Raw genomic sequence first — 15,585 nt, forward strand, 5'->3', positions numbered from 1 at the left:
GCTGCTCCTCAGGCTAAGGAATAAGTAAAGAAATGGGAAGACAAATTAAAGCAATCGGAAACAGTGCCCTCCGAATCATTGAAAGTGAATTGTGTTTGGCCTTAAGGTTGCAAACAAAGCTGCCGAGATGCATTAAAACATTTGTCAGATGAAAAAACAGGTGATCTTGTTCAGTGAGGGCCAGCTCAAGTGGAACACTTGGTATTCATAGGATGTTGCCTGGAATGACTGCCACAAGCGTGCGCGCACACACAAAAATCCATGTCACACACATAAAAAGGCTTTGGTGGAGCCTTGAGATGCCGCTCCAAAGCTGCTGATACTTCTAAGCTGCATGACAGCTGTGCAGTTGTAGTGAGGCTACTGGCTGGCCAGGACAGCTGCCAGGGCTTGAGTCAGGCAAAGGTCAGCAACAAAAACAACAAATCACCTGAGGCCAGTGAAGTTAAATCTCTAGTCAATGAAACAAACCATAGAACTCCGGCCTAGTGGTCTCAGCAAGGCTTCCAATGAGGTCTTGCCCCAATAAAGCACTTGTGAGGACTGAAGGTCCTTCTCACCCCTCTCTAAGGCTCCTTCTCTCCAGGGTTTTCTCCATGCAGTCTCAAATTGCCTGTGCACAACTAATTTCTGTTCTGCTCTTTTCATTTCTGTGTGTTCCTGAAGATCGGGAGGGGGGGGGAAGGAAGGGAGCTGGTCACAGCGGGGAGAGGGACTCCCTGGATTCTTCACCTCACTTCTCTCCAGCCTCTGCTTCAGCCTCCAAATCTGAACTGCACTCTGCCACAGACTCTTCCTGCTCACTAAAGCCGGTTGCCTCTCTTGCTGCTGACACCTCCTCCTCCCAGTGTGCTCCTCCTTTCTCTGAACACTCATCACTGTCCCAGCACCAATCCCCTGGCTCAGAGCCTCCCTCCCCTGGCGGTTCCCTAGGGGGTCCCCTGTCCACCACTGCCTCCCACCACTCCTCTGCAGCCAGCTAGTCCATGACAACAGTTCAGCAAAAAGAATTGTTGGTGGGTGCACACCTTCCATGGCCCTCAGAGATGAAGCACATGCTGATTCCTCTTTTATTGAGATTGATAAATTTGCCTTTAAATGGTTTTGGGGTTTTTAATTTTTTTAAAAAATGTTTTTAGTGTAAGTCGCCCAGAGAACATTAGTTTAAAACAGTTGCCATGAATAAATAAATAAATAAATATACATGGGTTTCAAAAGTGCTTACCCTTGGCTGGATTATGCCCAAAACAAATAATATACCAGCATGATTTTTTTCTTTTCTTTTTTGCTGACTACAGTGAGAGCAAGATTGGCATACCAAGCCTGCAAGCAAACGAAATAAATACTCCCCTCACCTTCTCTGCAAAGTTAATGCAGAACAATGACTGCCTGTGTCAGAGGTATTCTGAAGTTGCCAGTGGAGCTAATGAACAAAAACATTGACTAAGTGTCCAAAACCTGTCAGTGCCCTGCGCTCTGATGACTCTGGGAATTTTTTTAATGATCTACCGAGAAATGCCACACGAATAATACAACAGAATTATTCTTAAGCACAACACTGAGCACTTAACAAACTTCTGGTTCAGCATGTCCAAAGGCAAATACTCTTTTCCTGGGCATGGGTATCGTGGGGCATGAGTACTTCTGGGGAACCAAATCCTTTGCCATGACTATGACTAAACTGCTTCTGGCACAACAGAACACCGTGATGGAAACCAGAGCGCACGGAAATGCCATTTACCTTCCCACCGGAGCGGTATCTATTTATCTACTTGCACTGGCATGCTTTCGAACTGCGAGGTTGGCAGGAGCTGGGACAGAGCAATGGGAGCTCACTCCGCTGCAGGGATTCAAACCACCGACCTTCTGATCGGCAAGCCCAAGAGGCTCAGTGGTTTGGACGCAGCGCCACCCGTGTATCTTTGTAATCCTGCCCTTTGCTGCTAATCTGCCATGCTGAGGGACTAAATGAGACTATCAGCTTGCAAATTTTTAAAATATATTTTTGCAGTGGAGAAGCATGAGGGGCTTGGGACAATTTATCATGTCCCTGTTGCTGAATCTCACACCTCTCAGCACTTCACAGCACCCAATGATGAATGGGTTGTTTACTACTTTCTGCTTTGGTCTCAAGGGAGACGTGGGGTGGGATCCTGCCAGCATTTCTGGAAGTTTTTTGTTTTTTTTTAAGGCAGCATTTTCTTTAGTTTACAAGAAGAGGTTATGAGAAGATTAAAGGGTAGGCTTAAAGCCTGTCACTGTCAATTCTTGTGAATTTACAATGCAGACATTTTGCTTGCTTTCCGGATGATATCATTCCACATTCTTGTCCTTGCATCTAGTATTTAAGATTCAGCAGTGTGTTCATAAATTATCTGAAGTTAGGTGTGAATAGTGAAGTGGCTGAATTTTGCAGGTAAATGCAACACTTCCTTTGCTGCTGCTAATGAATGCCTGTTGTTGTTGCTGCAACAATTTGCAATTTTGATACTGCATGGTGTATTTCTGCTTCTTTTGTCAGCTACTTTGACTTTTCATCTGAACTGAGGAATGGGGTAAAAGTTTTAAAATGGGACATTTAATATGACATTGGTTCAATATTAAGTGGTTTAGAAAAGCAAACAAACAAACACCAAATCATTCCTGTAAGAGCTCCAAAGCAGTGGTGTAGCGTGGGGGGTGCAGGGGGGGGGCCCCGGCCGCACCGGGTGCAACATCGGGGGGGGGAGGAGGCGCTCGCACTCGCAGCTCTCTGCCCCTACTAAAATCCACGGGTTAGGGGGCACAAATTACTTGCCTTGCCCCGGGTGCTGACAACCTACGCTACACCACTGCTCCAAAGGATTCTTTCCAAACTGGGAAGGTGCAGCTTAATCCCAGTATGCAAAGGCAGAGAGAAAAAGAGCTAAGCCCAGTGTTCAAGATATTTTTGGATTTAATCATTCAAAGAGATACATTTGTTTTGTTAAGCGAAAACAAAACTAATGTTGAATCAGGACTAAGCATCATTTTCGTTGCTACAAGCTATGCAAATAGGACATTTAAAGTTATAAATGGTTCCAACAAACTGAAATGTTATCCCCCCCTGCAGATACTTGATTATGCAACTTTATTACTTTTGCACTCTTTTTTTTTAAAAAAAATGATGTTAATCTCATCACATTGATTCAGATTAGCGAGCGGGGGGGGGGGGGAAGAATCTGTAGTTAGCCGACATCAAATATTCTGTTTGCTTAGGGTGAAAAAGAACCTAATAGATGTCATGTGGAGCTCGTAATAGTTTGATACATAAAGGCAAAAAAATGCTGTGATTATCCTACACTGCTGCAATTCCTATCAAATAATAAGATTAGGAAAAGCAAATATAACAGTGGTACTGGTTTAGCACTTCTACTTTAACTCATTGCTTCACAGCTTGGAGGTTTTGCTTTAGTTTTGCTTTGTTTACCTTCTTCCTTGTATGAGGCATATGTAGTATCTACTATTACAGGGTGGGTGTGTATGTGGGGTGTGTGTGTGTGTCAGTCTGGATGATACCCGTAGGTCCCTTCCAAATCTATGATTCTGTGCATGTGAGGTTAGAAACTATGAGAAGAAACCAGCCCAACCAGTTCCCTTGTTAAGGTAATGGCCTTGGCTGGCCAGTTAAGTAGTGCCATGTAGATGCCCAAAGAGAGTGTCATGGAGACAAATAAGTGGGCCTTTCTCCACATCATCTCCTGGGTGCCAAGACATCCTAAGATGGGAAACAATAGGCCAAGAGAGAGGGAGAGAGAATTTGTGGGGAGTTGGGTCGGTTGATTTCAGTTGGAGAAGGGCTGCCTCGTTGGTGGGAAAGTCGCTTCTGCAAGTAAACATCTTTTGAAAACCAAAATAAGCATGAGGGGGATGTATTAAGAGTCTTAAGAAGCCAAGTGCTTATTTTGGAAAGGACTAGATGCGAGGGTGTTCTACACAGACAGAATGTTCAAGCATGTCTCAGCAAACAGGAAGCTCTTCGTTCAGATCTCTGTGTACCCTGAGATGTGTACTCCTTATTCCAGGCCTAGGAAGCTTGTTTAGCCCAAAGTGCTTAAGAGCAAACTTAAGAACAAGCCTTGCCTGCCAAGGAAACTTCCATGCAACGTAAAAGCTCACAAGATACTTGTTACCACCAACCACCCTCGCTCCATGCTAATTTTTCCAGTGTACTGATGACCCTCACCTTGCAATATCACTCCTACAAGTATGCAGTTCTTTCCAGAGTTGCTTTCAGAACAGTGTAATTCCATTAGAAGGTGGAGGACCTTGAGCAGTGAAGACTGGGCCATTACAGCAAATGGAGCACTGCTCCACCAACCTCGGTCTTGATTCCTCCAAAACCACCTGTGCTTTCTTCATAGAATCATAGCATCAGAGAACTGTAGAGTTGGAAGGGACGCCAAGGTTAATCTAGTCCAACCCCCTGCAATGCAGGAATCTCAGCTAAAGCATCCAGGACAGATGGCCATCTATCCTCAGCTTAAAAACCTCTAATGAAGCAGAGTCCACAACCTCCCGAAGGAGACCATTACATTGTTGAACAGCTCTTACTGTCTGTCAGTCCTTACTTAACAACCAATCCAGAGGCTGGTTCTGGCTGTGTGCTTCCTTCTCCTTAGGCTCAGTGTTGCTCTTGTTAATAGGAACAAAGCTAAAACTAGTTGGCTGTACCTGCCTTCACCAGCCATTAAGTACATTGCCTTCCACACCACCAGTCCCAATGGGACCCAAGTCGGTTTTAAGTGTCTGATTTCTTCCTCTGCCTGTAAGACAGAGTTGTTCCGCCTGGCCTCTGGCTTGGAAGCAACTTGATACCCTCCCCCTCTTTCCTTTTTCCTTCTGTGATGGAACTCCTATTTGGGGACTTCCCTGGCTTTTTTTTGGCCCATGTAGACCAGTCTGAATAGTTATCCTTGGTGAAGATTTGACATTTTCATCCCCCAAAAGTTTTTTATTTGAGTTTGTTTTGAAATGAGGCTGCATTTTAATGTTGTATTTTAATCTTGTTTTTAAGTTGTATCTTAATCAACTGTTTGATGTTAGCCGCCCTGAGCCTGGTCTTGGCTGGGGAGGGCGGGGTATAAATAAAATAATTTATTATTATTATTATTATTATTATTATTATTATTATTATTATTAGTGTAAGTATTGTTTGCAGAGTACAGGTTGGAAAGCACATTAGCTTCTGAGAAAACTGTGGTTGGCATAGGTACATACAATTTTACTAAGCTTTCTCTGCTGCTACTCGGACAGAACTACATTAGCAGCTATTCTGCAAGTTCCAAAGCCACATCACAGAGTTTCTGAGAAATCCCCTCAATTTCCAAAGCAGTTTGTCATATAAGGCTCCCATCCTCAAGCCCTAAGACCATGGTGGATGCAGAACAAGTTGCATAATTTTTCCAGAGTCTAACAACACGTTGGAGAGGAGAATTAAGTATCAATGTATGCTTAAGAAGCTTAACTTTGGCATAACCTGTGGTTTTGAAGTTTCCATTTTGTGGAAAAGAAAGTATGGTCAATGTCAGGGAACTGCCATCGCAACTAGCGGAGGAGGCGCGGCTCCACAGTGATGCTGGAGAGGGGCCAAGCAAGGAGAGAGGCAGGTTTCCGGCTGGGGAAGATAATCAGCACTACACCAGGGATAGAGGGGGGCGGATGGGGGAATCGGAGAGGGGGCTCCAGGACTCTTCGCAGGAGACCAGCGAGGAGAGCACAGGCCCTCCGCTGCCCAAACCCACCCTGCGCAGAAGACTTCCGCGCAGGGAAAGTAGGCGGCGACTTGGCGTCAAAGAGCTTCTTTGCTGGAAGAGGTTCAAGAAACGCCCACAGAGGGATTCTGCTAGCGACTGAACAGCCACGAAGTGAAGGGCTGCCCAGCCAGGAAAGGTTTAACCAGGCCACCTAGCCAGGAGTGGCGGCAACTTACGCACGAGCAACCCCATATAACCATTACAGCCACTTAGTCAAAATTTGCATTGTATGTTTTAATGAATGGGAGCTCACTCTGTACCTAGAAATACACCTTGTCAAACACAGGCTAGTTAGGTTTATTTCCGTCAATCTGAAGAATTCAGATCTCCCTCTATTTTAAGAATTGAATGGGGCATTTCTGAGATGCGGAATTTCTACTCTCCTCTTTCCCACCTCCATGCTGCTTTTCAAAAAGGTGAAGCATATGTAAGAACAGTCAGCAGGACCAGGATAATGGCCCATCTTGTCCAGCATCCTGTTCTCACAGTGGCCAACTAGATGTCTATGGGAAACCAAGGAGCAGAACATGAGCACAAGAGAAGTCTCTCCTCCCATGACTTCCCAGGAACTGGAATTCGGAAGCATTGCTGCCTCCATATGTGGAGACAGAGAATAGCCACCATGCCTTGTAGCTGTCAGTTTGCATTTCTTGGTGCAGAAAGTATTGATCTGATGTGTAGAGATCTTTCCTATTCTACTTCATTCTAGAGGGTTCTGAAAGCAGAAGGTTAATGATGTTTGGGTTATACTTCTAGAGAAGCTGAGTACAGTCATACCTCGTGTTGTGTTTGCTTCATGATACATTTTGTCAGGTTGCGTTCCGCCGCAACCCAGAAGTACCGGAAAGGGTTACTTCTGGATTTCATTGCTCGCTCATGCGCAGACATGCAAAATGACGTCACGCACATGCGCAGACGCAGCGCACGCACAGATGCCGCTTGCATTCTGCTCATGTTGCGAACAGGACTCTGGAATGGATCCCGTTCGCAACCAGAGGTACCACTGTACAGCTGGTTTAAACTGGTTCTCTTATCTCTTCTGTCAAAATCATGCTGACTATAAAAGTACGGCCAGAAGGAGCCTGGGTTTCACTTTATCTCTTTTCCTTCTGGTGTGGTGTTCTGTACATAGTATGCTATAATGTTAAGGTTTAGACTTACTACAAGTTATTGTAAGTTTAAGTTAAGTATGCTGCAACTGGATTTCTTATGGACAGTGCCAGTCCTGAATGTATTGGATTTGTGACCATTATGCTCATTTGCCTTCAGTAGCAGTAAAGCTCTGCTGGAAGAAATACAATTGCCTCTGATCTATTTTGGGGGAATCCTGGAACATGTTAAAGTTTTTACTCTGCTAACTATACATTGGAATCTACTCTAGATCAATATTGAGTAGAATTTCATGACAGTAGCCACTGATAGTCCTCTTCTCCATAAATTTGTCTAATCCTCTTTTAAAGCCACCCAAGTTGGTGGCCATCACTGTCTCTGCAGGAGCAAATTCCATAATTCATCTGTCCTAGGTTCAGCTTCATCGAATGTCCACAATTTCTAGTGTTATGAAAAAAACTTTTCTGCAACGCTACATCCCCTTCTACATTTTGGTGGCCTTTTCCTGAAGTGACAGGCCAGACACCTTAATTATTCTCGAGACTAAAGAAAAATGAAAACCCGAGATCTGAGAATTAAAAATATACCTTTATTTATAAGACAGACTTACATCTCCTTCCATAGGAACCAACACTTTAAGATCAATGCTAAGACCATAACAACAAGGCAATGCAAGAACCAAAAACATTTTGCAACTTCAAAACAATTCTGGCATCTGCATCAGTGCAACATCCACCCATACAAATGGCGGCCATTTAACACCAGAAGGTTAACAGCGGTTTTAAGTGCATCGTGAGTTTACAATGGTCCTAATAGCAACAAGACAGAAGTTCAGTAGCTGGTATAGAGAAATGGGTCAATTTTTATTTCAATGTCAGCTATTTAAAATTTAGTTCCAGTTACAGATAGGTAGCCGTGTTGGTCTGCCATAGTCAAAACAAAAAAAATTCCTTCCAGTAGCACCTTAAAGACCAACTAAGTTAGTTCTTGGTATGAGCTTTCGTGTGCATGCACACTTCAGTGGTATCTGAAGAAGTGTGCATGCACACGGAAGCTCATACCAAGAACTAACTTAGTTGGTCTTTAAGGTGCTACTGGAAGGAATTTTTTTTGTTTTAAAATTTAGTGTTCTGCAACTTATCAGGCAACAGAGACACTCCTTTCTCTGCAGTACTCCCTGCCCAAGTCTTTCTGAAATATATGCCATGTACATAGAAGTTTGCCCCCCGCAATAATAGCATTTGAAGGAAATCAGGAGTGTCACCTGTAGAAGCTTCCAAGATCACCCCTTTTTCATTGCCTATTAGCAAAATGCTAAACTAGCACAGACGCAGAAACGAAAATTCCTGGGGCATTAGACAATGCTGCCTACTATTCCCACTACAACAGTCTTTTCTCAATATCCCTGTTTCTCAATATTTATGTATGGTAGGATCTGGTCCCTCACGAAGTGCTTTTTCCAAAGAAAGCCACGAATCCTGGTATGTTAACATGGCCCATCTGCATGAACAGTGCTTAAATCTCAGCGCTGTGAGCTATAGGAGTTTAAAGCCAAGAGGCATTAACGAAAGACATTCAGTGCAATACCTTTGCTTGACACAAGCAGCCGATTTGATTCAATGGGGGCTAAAAGAGTGGCAAACCTCACCCCCTCCACCCTCAATGTGATTACTGGGTTTCTGAAAGGACAGGAATGGGCAACTTAATAGCTGGAGCCCCGGCAAGAGACAAAAGCTGAAGGTTTGGCATGACCAAGATGAAAGACCTCCATCTTAGCACTTTCAAGGGAAATAAGCCTTTCATAGCCTTAAAATTAATAAGGAACATTTTCCTAATGCTGCTGAAGTAGGGGAACATCCTTGACAAAAGGATTATGGAGACTAGGAAACACACATATATGTTGCTCTTTGGATCATAGATGGCTCATGTCTGGAGTACGCATGGGTGGCAACTCAGCAAAAATAAAAAATAAATCTTCAGCTGGCCTCTCTTGCCCCCATGGCCATGTAGATTTCCCCTTAGCTAAGCCAAGAAACTCTAAGAGGGAAACAACAGTGAACATCAGATTGGGTACTCCTTTTAAAAATATCCTGTGGAAAGAGAACCAAAGTGTTCCTCCCAGTCTGTGGTAAAGCAGCCTTCTGAACCCGTCAACTATGAATCGTTTGCGGGACCATAATAAAGTCAACCGGCTGTGGTTTTCAGATGATCAAGCAGTCACCTGAAAACCAGCAATCGTTTTAGGCATCACCACCACTGAAGGGAAGCCCAAGAAGTGGTTGTATGAGGTGTTCTTTCACACCAAAAGTGGAAGGCAACTGTGTACTAGAGCAATAGCCCCCCTCTTTTTTCAGAAATAGATGTGAGGTAGGTCAGGAATATTGATGGACACCACCAGCACTTCTACAAGACTGAGAAAAAATAAATGCAGCATTTAGTGCCAAAAGCCAGAATTCAAAATACACATTTCAATTGAAATATAGTGCAGTTGTTACTGACACTTTAGGGAAACTATTTTAACATAAACACTTCCATCTCGAGGATCCCATAAGAACAGAACTATGCTAATTTTTGTTAGTCCCCCACAAAATACTAGCAGGATGAAACTGAAGCTACTGTTGCTTTGCCACCCAAGCCTTAACTTTTCATTCCAGGATGGTTGAATCTGTAGCACATCAGTTGTTGTTGGATTCCAGTTTCCATCAGCCTCAACCAGCATGGCCAACGACCAGGGATGATGGGCGTTGTAGCCCAGGAACAGCTGAAGAACAGGTTCCCCACAAAGACTTTAGTTCCACCTCCTTACAATACTTTCTACCTCTGTGTTTGGTGCTACAAACAACATTTGGAAGCATGGTTCCTATTAACACAGTAGTTGCTGAACTACAACTCCCATCAGCCCCAGCCAGCATGGCCAATGTGCAGGGATGGTGACCTTTGTAGTTCAGTAACACCTGGAGACCCAAAGGTTCCCAACTCCTGTATTTATGTCAAAAGGACACTGCCAACTGTTTTTGTTCTTTGAAGGCTATAAAGGATAACTTCCCCTAGTTCTTCTTAAAGAAGCTGAATTTAGAGAACTTAGTTTTTTTCTTTTTTAAAAATAAAGGAAGGTGGGAGTCAAGAATGCCAATGTCAAGAACATTTAGTATAGTGGCTAGCAATAAGCAGCAATCATGTTGGCTATTGGGACTTTCTGGTGCTGATCAAGGAATGTTTCAAGTATTAATAGCTGTGTTCCTTCTCATTCTACCCAGTACCAAGTAGCTTTACTGAAGTTTAGCTAGCCTAAATAGAGGGCATATGTGCAAAAGTCGCAATCTTCTTAAAAAAAATAAAAATCATATTTCTAAGGGTTTCAGGCTCAGTTATTTAAACTGTTAAAAACAGGTGTTTTTGTGTGTGTGCTTTTAGCATTCTTCAACAACTGTTTCAATCAAGGAATACAATTTTTTCTTAATCAGACGAAACCCAGGACTCAGGATCAGAGTACGTTTGATGCCGGACGTGAAGCAAGCTCTGGGGAAGAAATCCCTGAAACTCGGCCATGAACAGCAGTCCTGTTTGAACACCAGCGTCAGTTCAAAAGTAGGAACGACAGTGGGGTCATAGACAATCTTATCCAGCTTTTTACACACATTTCCTGTTTCTAAGTTGACGTGAATGACACACCCCCTTAAGCCACAAGGCTCGGTGGAAGAGAGACGCAAGACATCTTGGGCTATCCTCCTGGTTAGCTTCTCAGGGACTAGAACCTTAGAGCAACACAGTTTAGTCTGTTTTGATTTAGACAGGCAGCTCTCCAGCATTCTAACTAGACTCTGACATTTCTGTTCCTCAAACACCATCTCATTAAAGTTGGGTTCGGGCACTACATAATCCCAGTAGTCAAAATCTGTAAAGGATAGGAGAAGAGGAAAGAGATTCTCAGTTACCAGGCAAGAAGCCAGCCAGCCACCACCTGCAGTATCAAATAATTACAGCAAGCCAAGAATTCACATATTATATATAGTGTGTTTGTTGTCCCCCCAAGCTAATGTAAAATAGCAGCTAGGTCTACTGTATCTGCTGCCAACAAGCAACCCCACTTTGACTTCATGCAGAAATAAACAGTTTATCAAATTGACTTTCCCCTGACAAAGTGGTTACAACAGAAGAGTCATGAAGTGCACTGCAATCAGGATATGGCCCTTTTGCCACTAACAAACATTTGATTATTTACTAAAAAGGAACAGAAGAAGATGTTAGTAGAAAAACACACAGAGATGACATACAAGACTCCTAAGCAAGTGACCCAATCATGCTTTTCTTAATAGATTACATTTGGGCAGGCTGTCAGAGGCTGAGCCAAATTGCTTCACATACACACACACACACACACACACGCCCCAAAGAGAAGCAATTTGTTTACCTCACTAAATTAAATGTTGGAGGAAAGTTAGGCACAGTTTTCACCACATCTTTTTATGTGGCAAAGAGAATAGCAAGCAAAACTGTAAGGCTGCAATCAATTTGAATTAATGTTTTGCTGAGTCCAGTTGGATGAAAAGTTATTTCTCACCTATAGGAATGCTTCAGTTTTGCTAAAAGGTATATGTCAATACATTGCTAATATTTATGTGCAAATTTAGGGATGCAAGCTTCAGTTGCTCTATCCGGTCACAAAGCTGGTGAGGAGGAGGTTTAGTTTTCATCAGTAAACATGTTTGTTTTTCTTGGGGCTATTTTGATTGTGGCAGGATAGTTTTAAAAGGGGATGGAACTTTTAGAAATATTTCAGGTAGTGTTGCAAGAAAGGGCTGAGTGGTAGCTCTTTTACTTCCAATAAGTGCTTAGCCTGCAGATGTCAAATATAATGCAGATACTAATCATCTGGAAACTACTGAATTAGTTTGATAGCTCTGCTAAAATCACAACCATTTATTTAGTCCTTATTCATTTTGACTTTCATATTAGGATGCATACTGATAAAGATAGTGCTTAGAAAATGGATTTCATGGCATTATTATTTTGGTAAGCAATAACTTCTCCAGTCCTTGGGTTAAAGGTTCTCTGCAAAATTTTGTGTAGCTTTCTTTTGGTAGAACACATTCCAAGGACCAGCCCTAAAAAAATCAAAGTTGATACCCAGCTGGTGTAAAAAAAAAAGGGTATGATTTTTCACAATAGTTGGTGAACACAGCCATGTTGCTGGTTTGCAAATGTCGCCTATTGGTTGTGATTAGTGTTCAGAACAGTTTATATGGTGAACTCTCCTGGATCAGTCCAATGGTCCATGTAGTACAGCATCATGTCTCCTACAGTGGACAACCAGATGCTTTGGGAAGTCTACAAACAAGCTGGGTGGATCAAGGGAATGCTGTGGTCATAGTGTATCTTGAATTCAGTAAGGCTTTTGACAAAGTCTTCTGCAATTTCTTGCAGTGAAGCTGGTAAAATGTGGGATGAGTAAGGTGGATTTGTAGCTGGTTGGCTGACCAAAGTGCTCACTAATGGTTCCTCATCATTCTGGAAAAAGAGGCAAGTGGGGTGCCACAGGGTTCTGTCCTGGGCCTGTTGTTGTTCAAAGTCTTCATAAATGACTTGGATGAAGGAAATGAGGGGATGCTCATCAAATGTGCAGGTGCCAAAGTGCCGCAGAAGACAGAACTGGCATTAAAGATGACCTTAACAGATTGAAGACTTGGGTCCCAACTAACAAAATGAATTTCAACAGGGAGAAATATAAGGTTCTGTACTTATGCAGGAAGAACCAGATGTACAAATATAAGATGTAGGACACCAGGCTTACCAGTAGTACATGTGAGAAGGATTGAGGGATCTTAGTAGACCACAAGCTTAACATGAGTCAACAGTGTGATGCAGCAGCAAAAAGGGCAATGCTGTTCTAGGCTGCATCAACAGAAGCATGGTGTCCCAATCAAGGAAAGTAACAGTACCACTTTATACTGTCTTGGTCAGACCACACCTGGAGTACTGTGTCTAGTTCTAGTTTAAGAAGGATATTGACAAGCTGGAATGTGCATAGAGGAGGGCACCAAGTTCTGGACGCCAAGAATGGTTGAAGGAGCTGGGTATGTTTAGCCTGTAAAAGAAGAGACTGAAAGGAGATAGGATAGTCATCTTCAAACATCTCAAAGATTGTCACATGGAAGATGGAGCAAGCTTGTTTTCTCCTGCTCTGGAGGGTAGGACCTGAACCAATGAATTCAAATTTCAAGAAAAGAGATTCCGACTAAATATCAGCCAGAAGCTTCTGATGGTAAGAGCTCTTTGACAGTGGAACAGACTCCTTAGAAAGGTGGTGGACTCTCCTTCCTTGGAGGTTTTTAAGCAGAGGTTGGATGACCATCTATCTGTCTTTAGCTGAGATTCCTGCATTGCAGAGGATTGGACTAAATGATCCTCAGGGTCCCTTTCAACTCTACAATTTTATGATTCTAAGCAGTACATGAGCACAATGAGTCACTAGTCTTGCTCTTCAGCCAGTGACTATTATTCAGGGGATATAACCATCATTATAGTAATCACAGATAGCCTTATTCTCCATGAATTTATCAAATTCCATTTCACAGCCATCTTGTGCTAGCAAATTCCATTGTGTAACCATGCCCTGGGGTGGAGAAGTACTTCTTGCCTGTTTCAGATTCATGAGATGACCAGAAGTTCTAGCATTAAGAGAGAAAAATCACTAAAGGCATTGAAAGCAACCTATTGAAACAAAATTAACAAGTCCATCAGTCCTTTGTGGATACTATTTTTCTTCAAAGTTGTCACAAGGCTATAGCTCAGTGGTAGAACATCTGTTTTGCATACAGAAGGCCACAGGTTTGAGCCCCAGCAACTCCAGATAGGGAATCTCCAGTCAGTGTAGATAATACTGAACTAGCTGGACCAATGACCTCAGTATAAGGAAGCTTCCCATGTTCCTATCAGGAAAACAGTATGCTTTTCCCATGAAAATGTGATTTGTCTTCAACTACTTTTTTTGGCGTGATAATTTGGGCACAGCACACATAGCATAGCGAAAAGTTGCTAAGAGTGTTGAGCAATGTTTTGCAAAGGCCTAACAATAGTACACTGTTCAGTTCTTGCAGGCTAAATTGGGGGGGGGGGATTTGCTGCTTAACATGCAGTTGAATGACCAAACCTCAGGGCCTTAGGAAGAGCTTCAAGGCTTTAGGAAGAGTCTGAGATCCATTCCACACATGCTACACACATTTTGCATAATTTTCCATGACGCATCCACAAACAATTTTAATTCGGTGTGAATCTCATCATCATTTTGATCTTTCTGGAAGTTGAAATTGGGGGGGGGGGATTGTTATATCCTCCAGCTGTTCACACTAGCTGACACCAAGTTCAATTTTAGGGTCGTTCATAAACCAACAAACTGCATGAATTATTATTATTATTATTATCATTGCAGAAGACTTGTAGCCTAAGCACCTCTCTGTGTGTATACATGCAAGCTCAAAAGCACAATTGCAGATCTTGCATCACAGCCTAATGGAACCTGGATTGCATTCAGTTAGTAAGTGTGGCATTAACCACCAGCATCTGAACCCACTCACCAGTCACGGGTGCTGGCTGAAAGCGTTGCTGTATCAGTTCAGAGATACATGCAGAATTTTTAATGTTTAAGCTGCTGGATGCCACCATTCTGAAGAACAGTTGTCCTTGCCACCAAGAGGCGGGCTTACCTCTCTGGGTTAACTGAAGGGGGAAAAAAGCAAATATAGTTTATTGACAGGCCGTTAGACAATAAAAAGATAGCAGCACACAATTCTCAAAACTGGAAAAGCTGCACCAGGAGAAATTTGATATGCATCAGACCACAAGGTTTTGAAGAAAACAATCTATGTGTTATTTACAATCCATTAGCAGTTTAGCAGTTTAAAGTCGGGGGGGGGGGGAGAGTGAAATCAAACACTTATTTTTTTAAAGAAAACTAGAGAATTTATTTGTTGTTGTTTTTTTTAAAAAAGGGGAGAGCAGTTCACAGGCAGATTGCAGAACAGTAAACACAATCCATTAATTCAGCCCCCAAGACAAACAGCTCCTCTTACCTGCTGAAAATGTCAAGTAAAGTGCACGGAAATTTTAATTTTCTAGAAAAGCAACTTCAGCTTTCATTGGAAATAAGTTTTTAAATAAAAAGTGTAAAAAAAGAGACAAAAGTAACACGACAACAACCCACCTAGCTATACAAAAAGTAATAAATAAGTGCAAACTTCCACCCGTTGTTCCACACCACCCACCCTTCCTCTCTCTCTCTCGTACTACGAGAGCGACTTATATATACAGATATCTATATATATCTCTCTGCTACCCGCGCCCAATGCTCCACCTCCTCCGCAGGTCTTTGGGGGCAGCGGCAAACTTTGCAGGCGAATCTCTCTCGCCATTGGCGGCTGCGTGAAGGTGAGTTGCGCGTCGGGCGAAGAGGAGCAAACAGGCTCTTAACTCAGTTCACCCATGTGAAAGAAGAGATGCGGAGCAGCGGCGGGGGGGGGGGGAGGCGAGCTGATCACTGGATTGGTCAGATTGAATGTCAGAAAGACTTGGGAGAGAGGAAAACATCGGTCACCTGACCTCTCTCTCTGTCTCTGTCTCTCTCACACACATCCATCCTTCTCTGTCAGTGTTTGACTCACAGCAGTGTTTTGATCCGCTTCTCTCCTTGCTTTTTGCTGCTCAC

At 42.9% G+C, this 15,585-nt stretch overlaps 1 protein-coding gene across 2 annotated transcripts; it reads right to left on the reverse strand.

Annotated features, from left to right (window-relative positions):
• Positions 1–10,228: 10,228 nt before the first annotated feature.
• DDIT4L (DNA damage inducible transcript 4 like) lies at positions 10,229–15,349 on the reverse strand. 2 transcript variants are annotated; one of them, XM_081925470.1, is made up of 3 exons: positions 15,235–15,349; positions 14,459–14,600; positions 10,229–10,779 (listed from the first exon to the last, which is right to left on the reverse strand). In XM_081925470.1, exons 2-3 carry the CDS (start codon positions 14,544–14,546, stop codon positions 10,295–10,297), a joined length of 573 nt encoding a protein of 190 aa, XP_081781596.1. In that variant the 5' UTR covers positions 14,547–14,600; positions 15,235–15,349; the 3' UTR covers positions 10,229–10,294. The 2 variants fall into 2 exon arrangements, with proteins under 2 accessions (XP_081781596.1, XP_081781595.1); XM_081925469.1 differs by lacking the exon at positions 15,235–15,349 and adding an exon at positions 14,954–15,172.
• Positions 15,350–15,585: the final 236 nt, after the last annotated feature.

Source organism: Podarcis melisellensis (assembly GCF_964234715.1).
Source record: "Podarcis melisellensis genome assembly, chromosome: 9".
Classification (NCBI taxonomy): domain Eukaryota; kingdom Metazoa; phylum Chordata; class Lepidosauria; order Squamata; family Lacertidae; genus Podarcis; species Podarcis melisellensis.

What these genes read in the sequence shown, in the direction of transcription:
- DDIT4L (XM_081925470.1), bottom strand. Translation starts at nt 14,546, where the DNA reads ATGGTGGCATCCAGCAGCTTAAACATTAAAAATTCTGCATGTATCTCT. An exon ending in TCAGCCAGCACCCGTGACTG is followed by an intron (nt 10,780 to 14,458) that starts GTGAGTGGGTTC and finishes TATCCTTTACAG; the next exon opens with ATTTTGACTACTGGGATTAT.